Below are 21578 nucleotides of genomic sequence, written 5' to 3' on the forward strand. Positions count from 1 at the left end.
CTTTCCCCCAGTCAGCTCCCAAAGGGCCAAAAAGTCTTAAAACTGAAGAAGTGGAGGAAATGAGGGAGGAAAGGCCTGTGAGCTCTCTGTGGGAGCTTACACAGCTTCTTCTGATTGAGCACCCTGATATGAGTAATGAGTTAATGAATATTTACGAGGATGAGGTCTTATCATTCAAATACAAACTGCTGCACAGTGTCCATCACAGTGTCAGACGCAGTGCAATCACAGCATCAAGGGAGCGCAAGTAGCTCTAATCAGATGTAAATGTCCTCTTTCTCCTCCCCCTCCTCATCTCCTCCCTTTACATGCAGAGAACAACAGGTCCTAATCCTATTCTGTGTACGGCTGTGCAAAGCTTGTGGTTGTTGATAACAAGGGCCTGAATTATTGACTTTGAACAATTTGTTCCTACATTTTTTATAAACCGGCAGCAATGATATTTCGAACAGCTGTAGAGCACGCTAAGAGGCATCCTGGCGTAAGTAATCTTTTTAGTTGCTGTTCCTTTCATATTTTGACATAAGATTTCTTTCATTTTTTTGCATGAAGAGGAAATTTGAGTAGGAGCAAAACAACATATCTTGAGTCCCCCAATTTCCTGATATTTATTTCTGAAAATAGGATTCCAAAAACTGAGCAGAAATCTCTCATTAGCATGAAAATGAGCCAAAGCCAGATGTACTGCATTAGATGCACTTAACATTTGTCCAGTTTCTGTGTGTGTGTGTAATAGCGAGTTTAAAGGTAGGTAGATTAAAAAACATCTTTTTGGCTTCATCTATTTATTGTCAATTTACATCATACAGCAGAAGTGCGTCATTAACAGCAATTATAAATTCAGTTCAGGTAACTCAAGGTTCTTCTACCATTTTTTTCCCTCCTGTTTGGGCTTACACTGGATCTATGCATCTGTTGTTTATATGTGTTTATATTACCTGCTTTGGTAAAGCCCTTCAAATTCAAATTCAGGCTTTGGTAGCGGATGGTTCAATTTGACCCCTATAATTAGAGAGTATAATAAAATGTACTATACTGTAAAATGTTGTTAAACTTAGGATTTGGTGTAGTTCTGGCCATTTGATGATACAGTAGAACAAACCTGATAGCTGCTGTTAGTCTATATGAGAAGGTTTTATATTTTTATGTTAAATGAATTAGTCAAACCAAGAGACTCAATGTAAATCAGACTTTGCTAATCTCATGTTATTCTAAGTCTGATTGAATAGGTTAAGTTGCTTGAGTGTCTCATTTGAAATCAAGTCAAACTGAAAAGAGGCTTAAGACTTTAAAAACACTCCCATTGCTGTTAAAAACCTCCTGAATTTAAACTGACAAAAATCTGAGCACTGGTTGTGATAAACCAAATTTAAAAATGAGAGTTATCCCTACAGGGGATGGGATTATTTAAGTTCTTTTTTTATCAGCTGGCTCAGCTGTCAGAGAGCAGAGTGACAGAGTTTTTGCTTCTTGTCATCAGCTTCCCAGGAGACAGAAACACAGAGAGAGAGAGAAACTCCACGAGGAAATGAGACTCTAACAGAGCTCCTTGAGATGGTCTATCATCCGGACAGACAGAGAGACACATATAAACTGCACAGAGCAAATCCCTGAGTTTCAACAAACCTCCATCAAGTCACAGCAGTTATCAGATGGAGACAGAAAGACAGACAAGTAGGAAGTTTAAGAGTCAGTGAGACAAACAGAAAGACAGACAGAGATGAAGATAGGAGGAGACTGTGCTGATGACACTAAGGTAGCGCCAGCAGACTGTGAGTCAGTCAGGGGAGAGTTCGCAGACAGAGACAGACAGAATTAAGGACAGGCCTTAAATGGCTGTAAATCTTCACCTGAGAGTAAAATTCATCAGTCTGCCACAGGAAGTACAGCGCTGTAGTTACTTTAAACAAAAGCAACACACACAGAAAGGGGCAAATGTATTGGCATCGTTATCATTCTTTGTATGCAAACTAAAAGTACCCTAATTTGAAATGGAAAATGTGAATGAGGGGAAAAAATAAAATAAATGAATTCTGCTAAATCGGGAAGTAGCATTCACTGAACCCAATCTGTTGTAACAGATAATGATCCTGTTTACTCACATTTGAGGAAATTCCCATTAACAGCATGGTTGGTGTGTTTTGCTTAAACCAGCTAGGAAATGACCAATAGAATCAATAAACAATAACAGTATTTCATACTATTTAATAATTTCACAATTGATATTATCTTAAATTAATCTGAAGCAATTACAAGAGTATGTAAATATTTATATCAGCATTCATTGTGTCCCAGTGAACCGTCCCCTCTGCTATGGAAACTTTTTTTTTTTTTCTTTTCAAATCAATCTCCATTCATGTTGTCAAACTGTACCTCACTTGTTTGTACATATTTCTGTTATCTCATGGTAACCTCAAATTAGCAGTTCTGCCAGTTTGTTGAATTAGGTGAAAGTAAATGATGTGGTGTGAAGGGAATATTAGCATATACTTAAATCACAAGCATTTGACAGGAAGAAAGTACGATTTGACATTTTTCAGAGATTGAATGTGTTCAATGCATAAAATTTTCAGTTTTACATTTTTTGATGAAGCATCTACAGTACATTCGCTGCCAACACACAGATCAAAGCTTAAATTCTTTGCTAACTTATAATTTAACTTTGTTTCCAGCTGTGTCCGTGAATCACAGTTGTCTGTCTCCATCATTTGGCCATATGTCATTTATGCACTGAGGCGTCTCTGCCTCTCACTGTTTAGCTTCTCTGTGAGACGTCAACTCAGCTCCAAATAGTATCTGTACATCGGTCAGTACTTGAATGTGTATATTCAGAAATGATCAATTAATCAAAAGGTGAAAACCAGCGTGACAGATTGAACTTTAACCTTACAGCTCTCTCTCTGGTTTCAGCTCATCCCCCAGTTCTTCTTCATCTGTTTGGGAATGAGCGGGGCATGTCTGTATCTGTTTCGTCTGGCCAGAGCACCCTATGTTGTGTAAGTACCTTCAAACGATGACATGTTTTTACATCCAGTACCTGACTGTGCACCTGAAATCTGTTAATTAGCTTGATAATAGCTGTCTTTTTTTTTTTTTTTCTGTTTAAGAAACCTGCTTTCACAAGGAGATGACCATGTCAGACTAATTCTTCCTCGGAAAGCTCTAATATCACCTTGAAATGAAAATTTGTTAACATTTTTAATGAGATACGTGGAGAGCAGATGAACCTTTTTACACTCTAATTAAACGGGGCTTTGTTTTATGTGTGCTACTGACAGCGAGGCATCCCATGCTTTTCATTTCTCCCTCGAGCTGTCGCATACCGGGAAGTCCTCTCCTCCTGCTGACATCCAAACTGTTGTTCTGCTTTTAATGATACCCCAATAGCAGCAGACACACATACGTACTTTTAACAAGAGCTCACAGGGTGGTGCTCTGTCCCATCTCCCATCTCCGTGCAGGTCTTTCATCATCTATTTACAGCTGTTGTTTACACACTTGATGAAAGACTAAAAAGAGTGTCATGGCGGTGGTATGGTGGGCTTGAAACACATACGTTTGAAATACTTTTGTTTATTCTTCTTTTCATCAAACTTCAGTTTTTAAAATGTATTCTGTGTGTTATAAAACAATAAAAGCGTATCAGTTCAGTGGGTGCAGTAGGTCAGGAATGAAAGCTTTATTTATGTACGGTCTAATCCTGTGTGTTTAGCTGGAACAAAACCAATAACCCTGAACCGTGGAATGAGCTGGACCCAACATATCAGTACAAGGTAATAAAACACATGTGAAGTAAATGACATTAAGGACATTATCATCATTATGCCTTTGCCGAATTTGACCCTCCTCCTCTTCTTCTTCTTCTTCTTCTTCTTCCTCAGCTTGTGGCCATCACCACAGACTACGAAAAACTCAAGAAGGAGGGACCCGACTTTTAAATTTGGAAAAAGGATAGAAAATCCTGATGTAGGGTCTGATTCATCCCCCTGCCCTCCTTCTTGCAGATGGAGGTGGAAAGGATCCTAGATCAGGATGCCGTCGCTGGCAGTAAGTTGGTGACTCTGTGACCATGATGGCCAGTTGATTGCGTTGCATTCTACCATATATATATACAGGGGACACGAGAATGCATTTGTTCACTTTGTCTGGACTTTCCTGGTGTATTTTGATCATATGTGATAAGGAGTTTGGTGGGATTGAAAGGTATTTTAGCAAACTGAATAATTTCATTAACCTCTCTGTTGTGTTTTTGAAATTTGAAGGAATTAACGTGATCCAGGCATCTGGCAGTATACTGTTTGTAAGAAGTACATCTCCATTTCTGATCTACGATTTTTCTGTAGCTTCCAGTTAAACTTTAAGAAACTGTACCAACTGATAATAAAATCACACAGGCCTCCTGCATCACATTGAAAATTAAGTCCATGAGACTAAACTGCATGTGTGTCTTCATCACACTATCAATAAAATAAATAAAATGTCTGCTTCATGCTAGGAAATGCTCTCTTGTCTACCCCCCCCCCCCCACCTCCACACACACACACACACACACACACACACAGGTGATTTTCTTCATGGAAGTGACTCAGATACAGATCTTTTTCCATATTCGAAGATAAAAATACATAATCAGTAAGTCTGATGGAACAGATCCATCTGTTGGCAGTGCAGCTGTCACTTTACAGCCTGGTGGTGCTTCTGCAAGCACAGTGAGTGGTGTGTATGTGTGTGTGACAGCAGTCCTGTGTGTGTGCGTGTCTCTGATCAAGGACAGCAGTGGCAGGATGTTGAACAGTCCCCCTGCATGGCGTTGATGTGTGACAGCAGAGCACACTGTGAACAACCTGAGCAAACACACACACACACACACACACCAGCCCTCATCCAAGCACTGCTGTCTCTCCATGCAGCAGAAACAAGCACATACAGTGCATATGGGACGTGAATGAAAGACACTGATGAGGTGAATCGGGTGCAGACAGGTTTTCTTTGACTTAACATTTCCTCGCTTTTTAAAAAGTTTTATAAGGAAGAAAGATGTTGCAAATGAGTTAAGATTCACTCACAAACAACTGAGAGAAATCTAGAAATCTCGACTCTAGAGAAAAGTTGGCTTCATATTCAACTCTGCTTCTTCTAATTTTGCTTCATTCTTTAGAGATTCATACTGTTAATTTCCAAAGCAATTACCTCGGTCCTGTTAAATAAACTGGCTGTCCTATCCTTCTGTCCTGCTCTATTACCTCCTACTTCTAAAGGATGGGATATAAAGGGAGGATAAAAACAACAAGGATCAAATGATGCCTCCTTTTTAACACTACAGGGATCGTTGTGATAATAAAGGGAGATCTAGTGACCTAGTACGATGGAGCATACAGGATCTAATGATTTCCCCAAAGGATATCTAAAGACCTTAAAATTTACACACACACACACACACACACACACACACACACACACACACACACACATGCAGACACACATGCGTCAAAGCTGTTGTCGGGTCATGAGAAACAGACACAGGGATGAAGCGGATGAGTTGTTGTTTGTGTTGTGATGCTGCATGTCTACGTATACGTGTGTTTTTGTGTGTTTTTTGACGACAGAGCTGAGAGCTTGCCTGACCTCTGGCCTGTGATTCAGCTGGCCACTCTCCATGGAGGGAATACATTCCTCTGGCAGAAACTAAGGCGATCCAGGGAAAAATTACAAAAGGCAGATTTTAAAAAGAGCTAGCCAAAAAGAAGTATCACACAGCAAAAATCCATTCAGTTCTTTTATGAAATAAATAAATAATCATCAGCAGCAGCACTTCATGTTTCATAGGTTGTTTGGTGCTGCTCATAATGTACTTAGTGTCTCAGAGGAAAAGTTACCCTTAGAAAAACAAGAAACTAACACATCAAAATAAATTATTAGAAAATGGTTTCATTTCTTTCTGGAGAGAGAAAGATGTGGCTGTTTGAGAAATATGGATAGGATGCATTGAACTAAACACAAATGTAAGATAAGAAGATATGAAGGATTCATGAGGACAGAGAACTCTCATTCTCAACTCTAACTTACATAATGTTCTCATCTTCTCATGTATATAATGAATTATCTGTGTATATTTATTTTACGTAATTTGGGGAAGTGTTGTGACATAAAAAGACCATACCGTACCATAAACATCAGTTCCTTTAAGTAGAAACCTGCAGACAGCAGAGTGAAGATGGCCATTGTTGGTCACACCCAAAGATTTGGGTATTTGTGAAAAGAAGTTAAAATCTTTGGTTCTAACTATCTTCTTGTCTGATCTCTTTCTCTGTCAAGAGATCAGCTGTTATTTTTTTTCTCCTGCACCGTTGATTGAAGTTGACAGTGAGAGGAAATGACCAGAGGAAATGCCAGCAGTTTAGCACTGTTTGTTTGATCTAAAGAGTCTTCCCCCTCCTTCAAATGTAAACATACATCTTCTGAATCTCTCCACAGCATAGAAAGCCCATAGAGAGAGCTTATGCAATACTGGAAAAGTCAACAAACATACAAAGATTTAGCACTGAGTGTTTATTACTTACTATATATACATTGTACAAACACAAATCACTTAAAAGAGCAAATTTAAGTGAAGAATGAAGAGTTGACTATAACACATTCTACAAATAAAGGGCCTGAAGTTAGGGTTAGACTTGTGGTTTTGTAGGTGTGTTCAGCTCCTAACACAGCTGCAGAGTTTCCCAGGGCCTTGGGCCCAGCCTGTTGTTTATAAGGACTCTAGAAAGAGCTTAGTGACAAAAAGCTAAATACCTAAAAACCCTTCTGGTCCATCATACTGTGTTTAAGTGTGTGTGTGGGGTGGTTGTCTGGGTTTCCAAACGTGTGCATAGATTGCAAATTCCGATTAATCTAATTTGTCATGCTCTGAATAAAACATAAGAAATTGGGCCGACTCCATGGTCTGCCAATAAAGGAGTTATCTGTGTAACTCTGGCCTTAGTGTGCCAGCTACCAAAACCTGGAGGCAACCTGCCTCAAAAAAGTTGCATTAATATCATGGGGGAGACAGAACCAGGTTAGGGTTAGGGTTAGGGCCTAACTTTGTGCCACTTTTTTTCCGGTTTATTTTTCTGTTTAACTTCAGTATGGGCAGTATGCACGATTGTTTTACTTATTACACACCAGCTCATTGGAGGTCATTATTTTTACAACCATCAGAAAATAATAAATGTGTAAAACTACGTGACTCCTTGATCAGTTAACTCAGCATTATATAATAATAAAACATCTCTCATTTCTCAACCTCTCAACATTTTAGAAAGGTTGATTGCTGGTGTTATTATTTACCAGGCTTGGATACATTTGCATGAAACAATACTCTCCATGTTATTGGGCAAATATTCTGTCAGGAGTTCATATGGAAGTGCTCCCATTGCATCCAAGGATCCAGCAGGTTCATGAAGTGAACTCAATGTATGTATGTATGCAAATACATTTATATATTTTTCTTTTGTTTGTCCCTTAACATGTCCAAGACTGAAACAACAGAGTCGAATTCCTAGTATGTTTACACATACCTGGCAATAAAATCTGATTCTGATTCTGACTCTGATGGTAAAACTGTTTGTCTGAGGTGTCCTCAGTGGTCAGTGAAACCTGGCATTGGGAAGGACCTGGAGAAGAGCTCCACCCGCTGGCGGAGGTCTGAGATGCGGGACACAGTCTCCGGGTCTTCCAGAAGGAAGGACTTGAAGCTGGCAAGGTTTCCTGTCAGGAAATAAGTACAGTATTGTTAAACTGCTCCCAACATGCGCTTAAAAACCTTTTACTTAACATTCACATCATCAGGTGACCTTCATTTTTTTTTATTAATTAACAAGTGTTAATTTGTTCTGGGTCATAAATCATTAAGGCCCAATATGTATAACGCCACCATTCTGACTGCAGGAAGCGCAAGTTCAGAAAAAACAAAGACATTTTTTCCATTCTCACCAGTCTTTTTCTTCACATCCAATGCAATGGTAATCCCTTCATCAATAAAATCCACAACCTTCTCAAAGTCCACCTCTGTGAACTGTCGGGAGGTCAGAGCTGGAGTTCCTGCACAAAAGTGGCAGCAGGTAAAATAGAAGAATGAATTAGAGGAACCACATGAACACGTTAGTTCCATGACTGTTCATAAACGTGATAAAGGGATTAAGACTGAAGAAGAGTAAGATACACTGACAGACTGACTGACCGACTGATGCACACAGACGAAAAAGTAGACACATAAAAGCAAAAAGAGACACATCACAAAAAGAGAGACAGACAGAGAAGAAAAAAGCCAATATCATGCAGGTAGGAAGACTGACTGGTTGACAGCTTCTGCCCAAACACCCTCCACCCTCCTGCCGCTCTTCACCGGGAATAAACCATTTACCAGCACATCCTACACAAGCTTTTCTATTTTTATTTGACTACCGAGCCTAAGTCCTCCTGGAGTGAGGGCACTCTTGTCTCCTGGGCAGGTGTTTTTGTTGGCAGTGATGGACACCAGCTCCAGAACCCTCTCAGCCCGAGCTCCATCCATTCCCCGGGGTCGAAGGTCAACCAAGACCAGGTGATTATCAGTTCCGCCTAAAAGGAAATAAAAAAACATAAGGATAAGGATCAAATAAAATTCTATGAGCTTAGGGGGAATTTGTCTGGTTGTCAGCTAAATTTCCATTTATTTCCACTCCAAACATTAAGTTATCACTTTTTTAAGAGTCCCTCTTAATATTGTTTTTTCTTCAATTCAACTGTCAAGTGAAGGTTAAATGAACTTTTCCATTCTCGTAGAACAGAATATAAATAAGCCTGGAATGAATAAAGAAGTTATCCAAAAGTGACTGAAAAAGGCACTTTGGAGAGGGAGAGAAGTTAATTTACTTTAAAATCTAATTACACAGAGAAAGATAAGTGCAAATATGAATATGTGTTTCATGCATCTAAAAATGAATATCCTTGGAAACAGTTGCCTTTGTACCTGACACCAGCATGTAGCCTTTCTTCAGCAGTGCATTAGCCATGGCCTTGGCATTCAGCAGCACCTGAGCAATGTACTGTTTGAACATAGGAGTTGATGCCTGCAGAGGCAGAAATGATTTGTTAGAAGAGCTCGTATGAAGACACTCCAGATGACAGGACACAAGTTATTTCAAAGTGAAACAGAGATGAAGTTTAAAATATTCTGCCATGGGGGTTTTCTCTCTTGTGTGATTTTTGATTAGGATATTATTGAATAAAGTAAACAAACAAAAAAAAAATGTCTGGACCTGTTTAAGGGCAACGGCTACACCAGCAATGGCGTGATTGTGAGGTCCTCCCTGTAGTGAAGGGAACACGGCAAAGTTTACCCTATCCTGGAGGTCATAGGTCACCTGCCGACCTTTCTTATCCACAGACCGCACACCTTTCCTGTAGAAGATCAGACCAGCCCTGCACCGCAGAGAGAATAACAAGCCAGATTTACTCAGCCTGAGACAAACAGTACTGTATCATTAAGTGAGTAAATTGTATTTTTTTCCCCATGCTATATATACTTCATGGGCTACGTTATTTTAATAACCTGACCAGTGGCAGAAAGGCATCAGAAGCTGCATGGAGGTCCTCACCTTGAGCCACGCAGGGACTTATGGGTAGTGGAGGTGACGAGGTCAGCATGTGGGAAAGGAGAGGGGACAGCAGCTGCTGCCACCAGACCGCTGATATGAGCCATGTCTGCCAGCAGGTAAGCATTCAGCTCCACACACAGCTTAAAGACACACAGTCGGAAAACTAAGTAAAGGAAATCATCCCAGTGTTTATCCATCCATCCAATATTTATAGCACCATTTCCCACAAGCGACTTAGGGTCAACAACTGACCCAAACTTGCATGAGTTCAGACTGCAGGAGGAAGCTGGAGTACCTGAAGAGAGTCCATGTTCAGTCAAACAGAAATATTATTTCATTGTATTTACCGACTATGATTCTTTTTTTGTTTCCTAATTCCATTGTCCTTATATTCTAACGGCTTCTACCACTGCTGCTCAGAAAACAAGATGGTGAATGTACAAAGTACCTCCTTGATGCGGGCATAGTTGATGAGGCGAGCGTAGGCACTGGTCCCTGCTATGATGAGTCTGGGTCTGAAGAGTCGGGCTGTCCTCTCTAGCTGGTCATAGTCTATCAGGCCGGTTTTGGGCTGAGATGACACAAGTGCAGAGTGATAGAGGAAAGAGTCACAGAAAACATTTTATATTCTGATATCTTTTTTCTCTAAGAGTCACACCAAGTTTGACTCAAATCTTTATGTCTATCTCCAAAAATTCAAAGAAACCATTGTTACTCACATCCAGCTTGTATGGCATCGATTCAAAGTAGATGGATGTGGCTGAAATTCTCTTGGCATCTGTCATATAGCCGTGGGTAAGGCTGAAATGTTGCGTATCAGAAAAAAACCCATCATTCATAACAGGCAGCGAGCACCTTGGAAGTCCAGTCATTTCTAACCTTCTTCTCATCTACAGCTCTTTAGTGACTGTGCGTGAACCCGTGTGTTCATGAGAGAGCAGATCTTCCTTATCTTACTGTCTAGTATAAGATGCATGTTAATGTTTGGACAAAAATGGATTGGTTCCGTTTCCCAAAGTTTATCTGCTACAGCTAAAGCATTTAAAATGTCTTTATTTCAAACAGAGTGGTATAATGTGACATTTCCAGACTCTGTGACTAACATTTTGTCATTTACATTAATGCCTCTTGATGTTAAGTCCCCAGACAGCGTCGAGCTTCATGTGGGAAAAAGTCCAAGCCACACAACCAAAATCTCAAACCATTTCTAACTAATTACAACTTTAATAATGAAAAATCCAAATAACTGCTTCAGATGACGACATGTGATCACATTATCATTACCAATGTAATGGTTACATTACATTACATTATACTTTATGTTCATCTTTTAATGTATAATGTCAATTATGGAGCTATTTGTATTACCTGTAAAAAAAAAAAAAAAGTACCATTATCATTTGCTAAACAAACAACACTCTAGAGGATCCATAACAGGACAGTATTCAGGGGCCTATGAGAGTGAAGTGCTCACTTACTGTCCTCCATCAGGCAGATCCAGGCCCATGATACGGTCATGAGGCTGCAGCACTGATGTGTAGGCTGCAAAGTTAGCAGGGGAGCCAGAGTAAGGCTGAACGTTTACACCCCACAAATCTGGGTCCAGACCAAAGGTGGTCAGCGCCCGTTTCTGGCACAGCAGCTCAATCTGGTCTACAATCTCTGCACCACCATAGTACCTGAAACAGTCAAGAGGCATCCATTAAAAATGAGAGGTTTAATGCTGAAATTCCTTCATCTTCTACTGCTTGTCCGTGGCGGGGGACGCTGGAGCAAATCCCAGCTCACCCTGGACAGGTCGCCAGTCCATCACAGGGCCAACACACAGAGACCTGCGGACAATTTAGAGTCACCAATAAATGTCTTTGGACGGTGGGAGGAAACCCACACAGGCACATGGAGAACATGCATACTCTGCACAGAAAGGCCCCAGGCCGGGAACCGAACCTGCAGACTTCTTGTTGTGGGGCCACAGCAGTAATCACTATGCCGCCGTGCTGCCCAAATGCTGAAATAGTAATTCAAAATTATTAATGATGACATTATCCTCTTTCTGCTCATAAATGGTAGATTGATAGTTGCTTTAAGGCTTAAAACATTTTTATATCAATATTAATCAAACCAGGCTGATTATTCTTTAGTTCACCTCCCATTCATTGTATTCTCTCACATCGTTATAGGTTGTGCTCCATTGCGGCATCATTTTTGGTCCTTTCCTATCACGTCACATCTCTGTATCAGTTTGCATCGTATATAATTTTGTATTGTATATATTAATGTATTAAATCTTGTGTGATCTCATCTTTTCATGATAACTTGTGTAATGTGCATTTTAGTCTGTGTTTAAAATGAACAATATTTTGTTCCCATTTGAAATTCTGTGGCTTTCAGAAGTCTTCTGAAAAATCCCTCAACGATAGTCACAACCTTAAATCACACGCACTGTGTAAGTTGATAAGTGCATAATAAGCGTAGTTACCTTTGGCCCGGGTATCCCTCAGAGTATTTGTTGTTCAGACATGAGCCCTGGGCTTCAAGTGCTGCTCGGCTGCAGAAGTTCTGACAGAACAAACAAGCTGAGTGTCAAGATCCAGAGCTGCACTTTGCATTTTTTATCATGCTTATATTTTCAGAAAACTGTCACCATCCAAATATAACCTTTATTTGCCTGAACACCCCTGCTCTTTTTCACCAAGGCCCAGCTGCACCACAACCACACTCTCATGCAAATACCAATTATAAGGACTGAAAAGTTTCAGAGTCAGGGAAAGATAATCACAGTGATTCAAATCAGTTATATTTGTCCAATAAATCTTACAAAGGATGTGCCACCATCTTCTCTGGAAGCTGCAAAATGAGCTTATCTAAAAATATTCAAAAATTAGAGCTACTCTTGTCAAATTAAGAGATGAATACAGAGGAATCTAACTAATACTGGATCCCTGTGTGGTTCAGCACAGCAGCAAGTCACTCGAAGAGTCTGAGGAGAGACGGAGCCGGAAATTAATGTAAATAAATTTTTCTCCTTTTTTTTTACCCTCCCACTCTCACTTCTGCACATATTTCCTCTCTCTCTCTCTGCCTAGTTATTAAACTAAACCTGTCACTGTTCAGAGATCCCTCAATCATTCCAGTGGGATTTAAAACCAGTCCCCAGTGTGACATAAAACTCTCTCTATGACATTTCAAAATGCCATCTCACCACAACTAAAACACATCCATGATACAAGGGCTCTCTACTGGGATTCGACCTGCAGTGGCAACTGACTGACAGCACATGCCCAAGAAGATGAAAATTTGGGAGCTATCATTGTGACTGATAGTGCTCTGGATTCATAATTGCCTGAGAACAAAAGAATGAAAGCCCCCTCGTTTCACCCACAGCTTCCACAAGATGAAATCAGTGACTTGTAAGGGGGGAAACGCAAAGAAAAGCTCAGTGAATCCTCTGAAGAACTGTTTCACTCCAGAAACGACAACTCTGGCGTCTTGTCGTCACATAGCTGAGGCAGGATCCTCTGCAGTTTAAACTGTTTTTCTGTCTCAAATGCAACACCTTTAATGACTCTCTGCTGAAAAGTGCAAACCACAATCAGTAGCATCTCTTTGAGCTGAAGGTAGAAAATAAGAAATTCAACAAAACACCCTTAAAACCAAACACATCCCTATAATGGAGTCCACCTTACAAACTCACTATTTTGCAGTTCAAGAGCTCGTTTGTTGTTATTATTGCACTGATAGTGATCAATTTCCACCAGTTGACAACTGATTTTTTTTTTTTTTTTTTTTTTTTTTTTTTTTAATATTTTATGTTATTGTATTGCTGTATTTTTGCAGGTTTTCTTCCTGAATGTATATTTAGGTACAACTCATACACAAACAATCTTAATGGCAGAAGAAGGTAAAAAAAAAAGAATAAAAAATGTGCTGATAATATGTTGAACGTCAGGTTAGACACATTTTTATTTTTTGTCTCTATGCAGTTACTGTGTGTGCAGTGTTCAGTGCCATTTGTTAATAAGTAGCTCTTTGTTGTTTTTAATTAGCAAACAAACAAACAAGCAAAAAAAAAAGAAAATTTGGATTGATTTTCCAATATTAATTATAGTCGCTTTTCTTGTCCATATCAAAAAATGTGCTTAAGCGTCCGTGGTACTCTGATCAATAGATCTGAGGTGATCAGTTTGGTTTAACTGGGGTCTCACCTCTGATGCAATGAGCTCCAATCCCCGACACTGCCTGTCTTTCTCTTGCCTGAGGAGATCCCACATCTCTGGATCATCCTGGGCCAGGCTTTCCTGTCCTGTCCACCCGCTGGCGCTGCTGAGGCTTCGCCTGCTCAGCTCCACAGCGATCTGGTGATCTCGACTCAAACATCCTGAAACCCTAGAGAGGAAGGGCTGCAGCGTGGATACAGACACAAGAACCTTCATAGTCAGCAACGAAAGTTTTTCTTCTTAAATGGTTCCATAATAAGATCATATTCTCTGCCACTGCAAATAATATAAAGAGCCAGGAGAGATTGCTCTGCTACACATAGCTTATAAAGGATCTCACAGGGTCTGATTCAACTCTCCATTGTGCTATAAGCTGTGCAGTGTTAAGAAGTTTCTTAGGGATTCTGTTTTGTTGTTGTTGTCCAAGATTGCTCCTTTGGTGTCTTTTGAAAACCTCATGGAAAGTAAGCCTCTGAAAAAACACTTTCATCACAGAATACATTGCACCAAGAGTTTAGAAACTGGGGGGTTAGAATAATGGGCCTTTTGATGTTCTAAACAATCCATTAAATGAAAGGAAGTGAACAACCAAATGTGTTATTCAGCAGTGCGGTTATGGAAAAACCTTGAACATGAAAAGTGTAATGTGGGCCGTCCAGACACGCAGTGACTTAGTTATCAGGGCCTTGTTTGTAAAAGGCAGCATGCAGCTGCATGATAGTTGCATAACTATGTGCTAATTTGGCCTAATACACAGATTACCGCTCAAGCATAAAAATATATTGAAGCAACCTTTCATCTTTCGTGTTCATTATGTTTTCTAAGCCTTGACCACATTAAGTCTTGTGTAAACTGCAGAGTCAATTTTTGACTGTACAGGAAGAAAAACACACTGTGGGGAAAATAGTGATGCTCTTTACTCTTTAGACAACCTGAGTATCAAATAAACGAGATGACACTAACGCAACTGTTCTGCCGAACCAGGCATTTCGTCCACTGTGAAGGTGACTTGGGAGGACGAGAATGACCTAACGTTTTAGAAATAAGCGGTTTAATCATAACTGCTCATTGGAGCAAGACAAATTCACCTTCAATGCACCTAGATTGATTTTTTTTTTTCTTATTCTGAAGGAAATACATTGTTAAAGATATGCACTTACCCGAAATGTTTGCTGTATTGTCAAAGAAAGCATGTCTGTGACAGCAGTGGGCTGGGAAAACAGAAAAACTCCTTAGTGCAAAGGTTGAAAGTAAAATCAGTTCTGGACGAGGGCCAAGGACATGTTTACTCTGTTTCACTGATAAAAGTGACTACAACTGAAAACCATCATGCTTTTAGAGAAGAAAATGCCCAATCAGTCATTGCTACCGTGCAGTAGATGAGCATCTTGAAGTCAGTTTGTGCCTCCAAAACTACAGATGATTCTGTCCCTAATCATGTATTCATTTTTATTAATCAGTCAAGAAATCACATCTTTCAAATTGTGAAAAACCAGTTCAAGTCTTCACATATAATAATACATATCGAGAAAGGAAAAAACACAGAGCACTACATACAAAGTGATATCAAGAATCAAGTCACTGACCGAGCGCAGTTTTAGACAACACAAAGCTCACGTTTTAAAACTCATCATCAACATGTGCCGCCATCAACACTTTATTACACATTTTGGGTCAAACTGCAGGCGCTGACATGTTGAAAAGTTGCTTTCAGCAGCATATAAAAACAGTCAATCTCAAACCCATTTTGAAAAAAACGGAACTCATGACTTTAAAGGATCTTGGAAAAGTCATTTGCAAGGTGTCTCAGTTTCAGCCACGCAGCATCTGTCACCCGAAGTGCTGCTGGTTCTGCTCTGTCTGAAAGTTGTGGTCCGGACAAATTTTCTGCACCAGCCTGTAATCGGTGCCAGTGAAGGCGATGAAGATGCATATAACCTTGAAGGGTTTGGCACAGATCCAGGCTGCCTGGGACTGGGTGTTTTCAGAGTAGCAGGTCTGCCCTGGGTCATACATGCAGGGTTTGGTCTTCTTGGACCTGTTGGTTCTCTGGTACTCAATCCGACAGTTAAGTTCTGTCACCATCATCATGTCCTGCTGCTGTTTCGGCTGGTCGTAAAGGGTGGAGCTGGTGGCCGGAGGGGGGCCCTGGAACTGAGACGTCCCATCCGGAACCAGGACTGAGTTTTTAACGTGGGCGCTGTGGGTTGGTGGAGGATCCAAAGCTTCCCATCCTACAGCTTTAGAGGGCGGGACGATGCTGACAGATATGTTTCCCAGACGGGAGGAGTTATGGCGAAAGTACACGCTAAACGTCCCATTGATGTGGTCCACGATTTTCCCCGTCACCAGGAGACTGAACTTCACTGTTTTCACATTGAAGTAAAAGTCGCCCCAGCCCAGGATCTTCTTAGCTTTGGAGGATGGTTTAGCAGGTGGTTTGGATTTGGGAGGAGGCCGGTACACATACTGATCCAGGGCTTGGGAGAAGTTCTGCGGCCAGCCATATGGGCCGAGTGAGCCATAAGCAGGAGTTTTGTGTTTGGTGGAGATGATCTGCAAATCTTTGGAGATATGTTTAACCTTCAGAGCAGCTCCCACAACGTCTCCCCCTCCTCCCTCCTCCACCTGCCCTTGTTGGTCCTGGAAGTCCAGGGGCTTAGCTGTTTCCTGGATCTGTAAAGAGCAAAGCTTCAGTGAACTCTATGTAATTGGCTTCTGTTTAACCTTTCCAGGTTTTGTGATGCCTGTGTCTACAAATTTTCTTGCCATCCATTAAAAACTGTAAACATGTTTGCAATATTCACAGAAGTGACAAATGCACTAACAATAATGACATTTACCGGTCATATTACGCTTTAATTCCTCCAATGATGTTACACTAGATAATCAAGTGACCTCAGCGAGAGCAGTTTTTAGAGAGTGCAGGTTGGTTTCCATGTCAAAATGTGGATTATCCAGAGTAACAGGGACACTGCTGCTGATTTATCTATGCAGCAAATACATCAAATGAAAGCGACATTTCTCTCAGTTAGTGAAATCTCTTTCAGTGAAAACTCTTTGCATGGCCCTATACAATTCATGTTGTGTGAATAAATATATTTCTAGAGTGAGCTGATCCTTAAAAAGACAGAATAAAAGGGAAAGTGCAGGTTGGTTTGTCTTGGCTTGACTTCATTTTCATGGCTGTAACTGAATTAACAAAAGAAAAAAAAAAATCAGTTTTTGCACCACAACACTACAAATATATGACTGTTAACATCTGGCCTTGTAAGAACCTGTCTTTTTAATAAAAGCATACTACAGATGCCAAACCATACAAGTGATAAACTCATCTATGGTGTTGACGTTTTCCATAGGTTGACACTTTTATTCTGCGATTGATGCTTCAGCAATCCGAGTCTCTTTTTTCGTCTTGAATATAAAAATCTGTGTTTATGACAGCTACTGTCCCTCTACTGCAGCCCAGCAGGAAACAAAAACAAACATTTTTGGTGAAAGGCTGTAACGCTGAATGTGACGCACTCATCTCATAGGCGGTCAGCTGAGGTTTAAAGGCGAAAAAAAAAAAAAAGAAAATTCTTTCTCTGGCAAAACTGGAACTTAGAGAACAACACTACCTGTATCTACATCACTTAATACTCATCATAGATGGTTTCCCTTATATCAATGTTAGCTCCATTCCATAAAAAGTGGAAGGATAGATTGGATAGAGAAATCTATAGACCACGCAGATGACCGCAGATGAAGGACAGTTTCATATCACCTACAATACAAAGCAACAGATAATCAATTAAAAATAATTATGACCTGTCAGATCCTCTGAATTGGAACATCTTGCAATTGACTGTGATCAATACTGTAGGTCAGTCGCTTCGAGCAAGGACTACAGGAAGGAACATTCACATAAGACATTTTAATTTGGCTGTCCTCCCTCATCCTCTGGTCAGCTTGTTAAAACTCTAACTCGTCTTCTCACTGTGACCTTGACTGAACTGAATATTCGTGCTTTTTAATCACCACTCCTTGACGAGACAGGGACACAGTGAGCACACAGTTCCCTGCTCAAAATAATGCAGAGGATCAATAACACTTTAGGTAATGAAAAGGGTAAAGACCGTTGGCAGCATCTGTTCCTTACTGTGCTTCTTCTCTAAAAAATTCCATTTCTCCTCCTGTCATCCCCTTGAATATCCTAGTTTCCATTCTTAAATTGGTTTGGATTATATACTTGAAATTAATAATGTATCACACCTTCACTTGGATTCACTTTGTCAGGTTATTATTTCATACGAGCAGCAGTTCATGTTTTATTTGCATCCCCCGCTTTGTTGCATTTCCACTCCACTCACTTTCCCTCCATCCTGTTACTGTCTCTTATGTTTTGTGTAAAACATCATATGAAGCTAACTCTTACAATGTCAAAATCTGAACGAATCACTTACTTTCTTTAAATACAAAATATGCAGCATACTTTGGAACCTTTTTTTTTTTTCAAAGTGGTGAGCACTGTAGTTATAGTTTGGTTTTAATTTGCTCGCGCAATGATGGACATCAGGTAAAGAGTTGTCATTTAGGAACATAGACAATATGAAAGAATTAAGTGTGTGTTCAAAGAGGCTTCTCATAAACCAGGCAGCCACCTGCTGTTTCGAATCCCAATAAATCGTCAGACATTAGTGAAGATGTTTATGTGGCAGATTTTTCAGATTCACTCCAGAGTTGTCTTTCAGCACTGTGATCTGTTTTTATGGAACATGATGGATATATAGACACGAAAGTTTGATGAGAATAACAGAGTCAAGGATGGAAACTAATGGGATGAACTAACTTTGTCAGATGAATCCAGAGGTCAGACTATTTCCTGTCTCCCTAAAAACACCTTGGGTTTTAGGGAGGTTTTTGAGTCTCCAGAGAACCGACAGAAATTTTGAAAATAAATTAATAAATAAACCAAACGCCTGTGCACTTGTTGTTTTTAAGACTTTATTTCTAGTTTATTCAAATATGTTGAAGCCAGATGGAGGTTGAGGGTTATTCACTCCCAGATTCCTGAATCAACAGCGCCCATAATATCATTATTTCTCCCCAACGGGTGAGACTCACATCACCCCTAACCACGCCAACCCTGTGTGCCAATCTCTGCCTTCCCCTGTAACCAAGTGAGCTCCAGCTGTGCCTATTGTTACCGAGCCTAAATCTCCAACTGTGTGCTGCTCTCAGCCAGCCTAATTGGAGCTCACCGTGTGACAGTGTGTCATTGGCTCTGTGTCAAGATGCCAGCATAGTGACTGCAACTGAACAACAGTGGCGGAGTGTGAAGCGAGCAGCACGACACCTGTTCAAAAATACCTGCGGAGGAAAAAACTGAGCGCTGTAATTGCATTTTTGGGGACAGAGAGAACATTTTGCCATTGGCTAAAAAGACACTTATGCGTCGGTTTTCCCAGACTCAACAAAATAAAATAAAATAAAAAAGTCACAATGTTTCTAGAGCCTGAGGGGAATAAAACTTCTTCAAACTGGCAGAGTCTGAGCAATCATTTGGTTTTGGTAATAAAGTATAAATTTATCTTCCTTTGAGGTTTTACCTGACAGCTCCTGTGTTAAAGCTGAAGTCGGTGTTGTAATCAGCTGCTCATGCAGCACAGTTAGGAAAGTTAAATCAAAGCCAGAGAAGCAGATGAAATGACTATTATGTGAGAAAGAAAATTTTCAGACTACAAGACTGGACAAATTAAAATTCTGAGAATTGTCTGGCTTCATTTTTCATTTTCATCTGTTAGAAGGGTCACCTTTGACTGAGCCTCAACACCCTTTAAGATCATCAGATACAACCATTGAATTCTGAGTCCAGCACCGATTTCATTCCATTCAATAAATCATCACCTGGCAAACTTTCCAACGGCCATCTGAGGATGTGTATGGCAACAGAAAAAAACAAAACAGGAATTCAATGAGGTAGGTCAATGCACTTCTTTGCTCTCATTGGACTTTTGATCACCTTCTACTTCTGAGTAATTTGTAAGATTTGCTTTGCAGTCAAAATGGTCTTGTACCATATGCTGTAACTTCACACAATGAATCAAATCATCCTTCCTAAAAAAAAAAAAAACAAAAAAAACCAAGAACTATGCTTGATTGTGCAACAGTGCTGCAATATGATGAACCATAGCAGAAGCAAAACACTTGGGAATTTCAGATGAATTCTTTGACAACAGGAAAGATGAGCAATCGCGAGGAGGAAAAGGAAACGCTCCCTCCAACAGTTTGTGCGAACAGGAGCTGGTCCTACTCACCGCTGAGGGGAGAAGCCACAGACAGGTGATGGCAAAGTTCAAACACAGCGCCTTCATCTTGCAGCAGCAGCAGCAGCGTCTCTCCATCCAGAGAGGGAGAGTCGGACTGTCTGAGAGACAAACTGCCCGCCACAAGTAAATTGGTGCTTTACACGGAGTTAAAGCCTTCACTCACTTCAAAAGTGGAGGAGACATTCCGCAGTGAGAGACTCAACAATCCCCAGGATCTAATGTGAGCACTCAGCTCAGCGCTCCTGCTCCCTCCCTCTCTCTCCCTCTCTCTCTCTCTCTCTCCATCATATTTTCTTCCCCTCTCTACCCTTCAATAGACACACACACACACATACACACACACACACCCACACATACATACATACACACACACACACACACACACTCCTAACTTGCCTCCCTGCTCATTTTCACCACCTGGCCGGCACTTATTATGACTCATCAACCCGGGGAAAGGCGCTCTCAGGCGGGCACAGTTTGACAGCTCGCCCCGCTGTCCCCGCATACTTCAGCCACGGGGAAGCTGACAAAATGACAGGGGCTCTCTCCTGAAAATGCAAAAATCACTGACAACTCTGCTGAGATTCTCCCACCACCTCAGCCCATCAGCGGAATTTCACACCGAATAACACACCGGTTGTGTGACATAAAGAAACATAATGAGCATCTGGCCAAAAGGAACTGTGGCCCCAACGAGGCTTAGTGTGTGTGTGTGTGTGTGTGTGTGTGTGTGTGTGTGTGTGTGTGTGTGTGTGTGTGTGGTTGAATGTATCACATGTAAATAATGTGTGCAGGAACAGTTGATGTCATAGATTCTCCGAATATTTTTCCGCAAACAAACAAACAAAATGAGGTTTTTTTGTTTGTTTGGCTGGTTGTTGTTGTTGTTTTGTTGTTGTGGGAAATATCACAGCCTTTTCCCACAGACAGATCTGTTCCTCCTCACTGTTTGTCCTGTTTTAGGTCACATCAGAGACCCGCAGCTTGTAAAGCTGAATACTTAGTGCAGGTTTAAGTGTTTCTAATTCTCCAAGGAAAGGTAAATACCATGTGACCGATCACCTTCACACACTCGACCCCATTCTAACAATAACAATAATAATGACAACAGCAATAATAAGAGACCTATTTAAAACCTATAGGCAGCATTTTTTTTTTGCACAAATGGCTTCGGGTCCATGTGGCAAACGAGATAATCGATAATCACGCAATGGGCCGAGACCACACCAGGCCAATAACTCCCTAAATTAGTGGGAGTCCGGTCTGCACGTTCAAATGTCCGGGTGAAAAAGAAAAGTCAGCTCAAGTGGGAGAAGAGCTCGTTATTAAGTTGATAAATGCTGTGACAAAGTATGAGTACGGATTCGAAAAACACAGACTTTCTGTTTGTTAAGTCTCAGTCCCACCATGTCCGTGTCCGGACTCTGGGGGGG

General features: G+C 40.7%; 3 protein-coding genes across 3 annotated transcripts; 1 reads left to right on the forward strand and 2 right to left on the reverse strand.

Moving 5' to 3' along the window:
• The first annotated feature begins 324 nt into the window (after positions 1-324).
• ndufa4l2a (NDUFA4 mitochondrial complex associated like 2a) lies at positions 325-4482 on the forward strand. The gene is made up of 4 exons (XM_029506670.1): positions 325-481; positions 2911-2996; positions 3713-3773; positions 3882-4482. Exons 1-4 carry the CDS (start codon positions 437-439, stop codon positions 3936-3938), a joined length of 249 nt encoding a protein of 82 aa, XP_029362530.1. The 5' UTR covers positions 325-436; the 3' UTR covers positions 3939-4482.
• A 3136-nt stretch (positions 4483-7618) lies between these two features.
• Positions 7619-14050, reverse strand: LOC115046866 (serine hydroxymethyltransferase, mitochondrial-like). Its single transcript, XM_029507503.1, has 11 exons — positions 13823-14050; positions 12097-12176; positions 11096-11296; positions 10337-10418; positions 10066-10188; positions 9618-9757; positions 9279-9441; positions 8990-9089; positions 8443-8598; positions 7972-8079; positions 7619-7746 (listed from the first exon to the last, which is right to left on the reverse strand). Exons 1-11 carry the CDS (start codon positions 14048-14050, stop codon positions 7619-7621), a joined length of 1509 nt encoding a protein of 502 aa, XP_029363363.1.
• Positions 14051-15341: 1291 nt separating this feature from the next.
• LOC115046515 (neurexophilin-2-like) lies at positions 15342-20340 on the reverse strand. The gene is made up of 2 exons (XM_029506946.1): positions 20134-20340; positions 15342-16510 (listed from the first exon to the last, which is right to left on the reverse strand). Exons 1-2 carry the CDS (start codon positions 20218-20220, stop codon positions 15665-15667), a joined length of 933 nt encoding a protein of 310 aa, XP_029362806.1. The 5' UTR covers positions 20221-20340; the 3' UTR covers positions 15342-15664.
• Positions 20341-21578: the final 1238 nt, after the last annotated feature.

Source organism: Echeneis naucrates, chromosome 7, assembly GCF_900963305.1.
Source record: "Echeneis naucrates chromosome 7, fEcheNa1.1, whole genome shotgun sequence".
In the NCBI taxonomy this organism is placed as follows: Eukaryota; Metazoa; Chordata; class Actinopteri; order Carangiformes; family Echeneidae; genus Echeneis; species Echeneis naucrates.